Source organism: Seriola aureovittata, chromosome 14, assembly GCF_021018895.1.
Source record: "Seriola aureovittata isolate HTS-2021-v1 ecotype China chromosome 14, ASM2101889v1, whole genome shotgun sequence".
NCBI lineage: Eukaryota > Metazoa > Chordata > Actinopteri > Carangiformes > Carangidae > Seriola > Seriola aureovittata.
This window is the reverse complement of record NC_079377.1, coordinates 26,082,501-26,085,000: the sequence shown is the minus strand read 5'-3', so window position 1 is coordinate 26,085,000 and position 2,500 is coordinate 26,082,501. Positions and strand designations below refer to the sequence as shown.

General features: G+C 46.0%; 1 protein-coding gene across 1 annotated transcript in view; it reads right to left on the bottom strand.

Moving 5' to 3' along the window:
* Window positions 1-2,500, bottom strand: part of LOC130180930 (synapse differentiation-inducing gene protein 1) — a 14,634-nt gene that overhangs the window by 6,554 nt on the left and 5,580 nt on the right. The window contains exon 3 of the mRNA XM_056394589.1: window positions 1,052-1,189. Within this exon, the coding sequence (XP_056250564.1) occupies window positions 1,052-1,189 (138 nt within the window). The remainder of the gene's footprint in view (window positions 1-1,051; window positions 1,190-2,500) is intronic.

Sequence of the window (2,500 nt, the reverse complement as noted above, 5' to 3'; positions counted from 1 at the left end):
AGACGAACTTTGATCAGATTCAGTCGTTGTTGTTGTTTCATGTTTTATAGTAGAATCATACTGTGACGTGTCTGGACTGACAACACTCAGATTCCTCTGACGCTTTCCTGAACTACTCCTTTAACATGACTCACCTCCTCTCTGGTTTTATTAAACCCTCCTCCACCCCCCTCCTCCACCCCCCTCCCTCCCCCTCTCCTCCACCCCCCTCCCTCCCCCTCCTCTTCCCTCCCCCTCCTCCTCCCTCCTCCCTCCCCCTCCTCCTCCCTCCCCCTCCTCCTCCTGCTGCAGAGCTTTTCTGTTGTTCAGCGATGGATTTTAGTGTGGGAAGTGTTACCGGTGGCAACCGGCCCTTGTTTCTTTTGGAACTGTAGGTGTGCGGTTGCCACGGAAACCGCTTTCACGACACGACATGACACGACATGCAGCAGATCAGCTACCGCCACACACACACACACACACACACACACACACACACACACACACACGTTTTCATGTACATGTTAATTATTATTATTAATTTAACAGTTATTATTATTATTACAGGATTTTTTTTTTTAAGTTACCTGTAAAAAAGGAAAAACAAACGTGAAACTGGAGAAGGAAGCAGATCAGTGTAAAACTATTAATCATTAACTGATCGATCAATCAGTTTATAATGTCAAAACTAGGTTTTTGTCTCTGAGCTGCTGGGAAACATCAGCAGATTATCAGACAGACAGAGAGGTCGTCCTCCTCCAGCTGACTGCAGATCAGTTATATAAGGAACATTGTGTCAGTGTGTGGAGGAGCAGGAAAAACAGAGAGAGAAGAAGAAGCTGCAGCACACACACACACACACACACACACACACACACACACACACACACACACACACACACACACACACACACACACACACACACACCATACCCCACAGGTGTACTACAAGTGTACCAAACATGCAGTAGGTATGCTACAACATATCACTGCTACTGCAAAGTGTGTGTGTGTGTGTGTGTGTGTGTGTGTGTGTGTGTGTGTGTGTGTGTGTGTGTGTGTGTGTGCTCACCTCGTGCGACAGGTAGAAAGCTGCGATGCCGAGCGGCCAGAAGCAACAGAGCATGGAAAAGACACTGAGGCCCAGGTGATCTCTGGGAGGCATCAACAGGAAGGTGTCCTCGCTCTCTGAGTCACTGGAGTAATCACTCTGATGACACACACACACACACACACACACACACACACACAGAGTGTTACCTGTTAACGCTCACCTGTAAATCTAAATCCAGGGTTGTTTTGTTTATGACATGAGGGGGTTAACGAGTGTTTTCAGCCCTTACTTGTGTCTGCAGGTTTTTTTTACCAGCCTTGTATTTCCTGTCACTCATATCTCTATAATGATGAAATCCTGACACGTGAATGTAATTAGATTTTCCCGCCTCTTGTGGTCCAACAGCAGACTCAGGATCACAGCCTGTGAGTCTGGATCATTATATTGGATCTTGTGTAGCCGGTGACCTGGACACTTTAGTAGAAGCAGCAACAGACAAAGATATGCTCAAACGTTTTTACATGCTATACTCGGACCTTTGAAGTGGTCCTGAAGTCCAGTTGCCTGCCGATGCTCCATTATTTAAATTCACTTAGTCCAGAAGAGTCCACACATAAAAGTCGCAAAATGAGCGACTTTATTCGCGGCACCTCTCTCCAAATTGCAGACATTTCCCTCCTTCCTGCTGCCTGACAGTGGGTACGCTTGTTTTCTGTTCCTGTCCAGCTGGTGAAAGTGGATCAGGTCTATCTTCTTCTTCTTCTGGTTCAGGATCAAACTGATGAGACACCATATTGACCGTCACAACCACTTATTTTACAGCTGTGCGGAGTTTGTAGTTGCCTGGAAAAACCGACGAATCAGAGCATGCTGGGCTCAGAGGGGCGAGGGGGGCCCTGAGAGCTCGAACAAAGTGTTTCAGACAGACGGAGAATAGACAACAGAGGAAGAAAACTCATGTGTTTTTGGAACATTGAAGCATGTAACTCTATTTTAGTCGACACCAGGAATAAAAAGATGAACACTGAAATAGTAATTATAATAATTATAATAATAATAATAGTAATAATGATAATATGTCCTCTTTAAAGCATGGTGTACCACAGAAGAGCCATGGGGAACATGGGGGAACAGCCTCGTCCTCTCCAGCTCTCTGAGATCAGAGGAGCCGAAGCATCTGAAGTGAAACTAAAACTTTCATCTTTGTTCCAGCTCAGGAAGCAGCTACAGCTCTGCTACGAAACATAGTTCAAACTTCACTGTTAAATCACTTTATTTTTGTTGTTTCAGACGACATCTGTGAACCGTCAAACTCCTGAGACTAAAAACACTCATCGTGATGTTTGTCCGTCAGACATTTCTGATGAAACTTCACATGCTCTGTGATAAATATGTATATTATCATCACCCCCCCACACCCACCCCCCCCACCCCCCCCCCCCACCCCCCCCCCCCCCGGTATTAGCG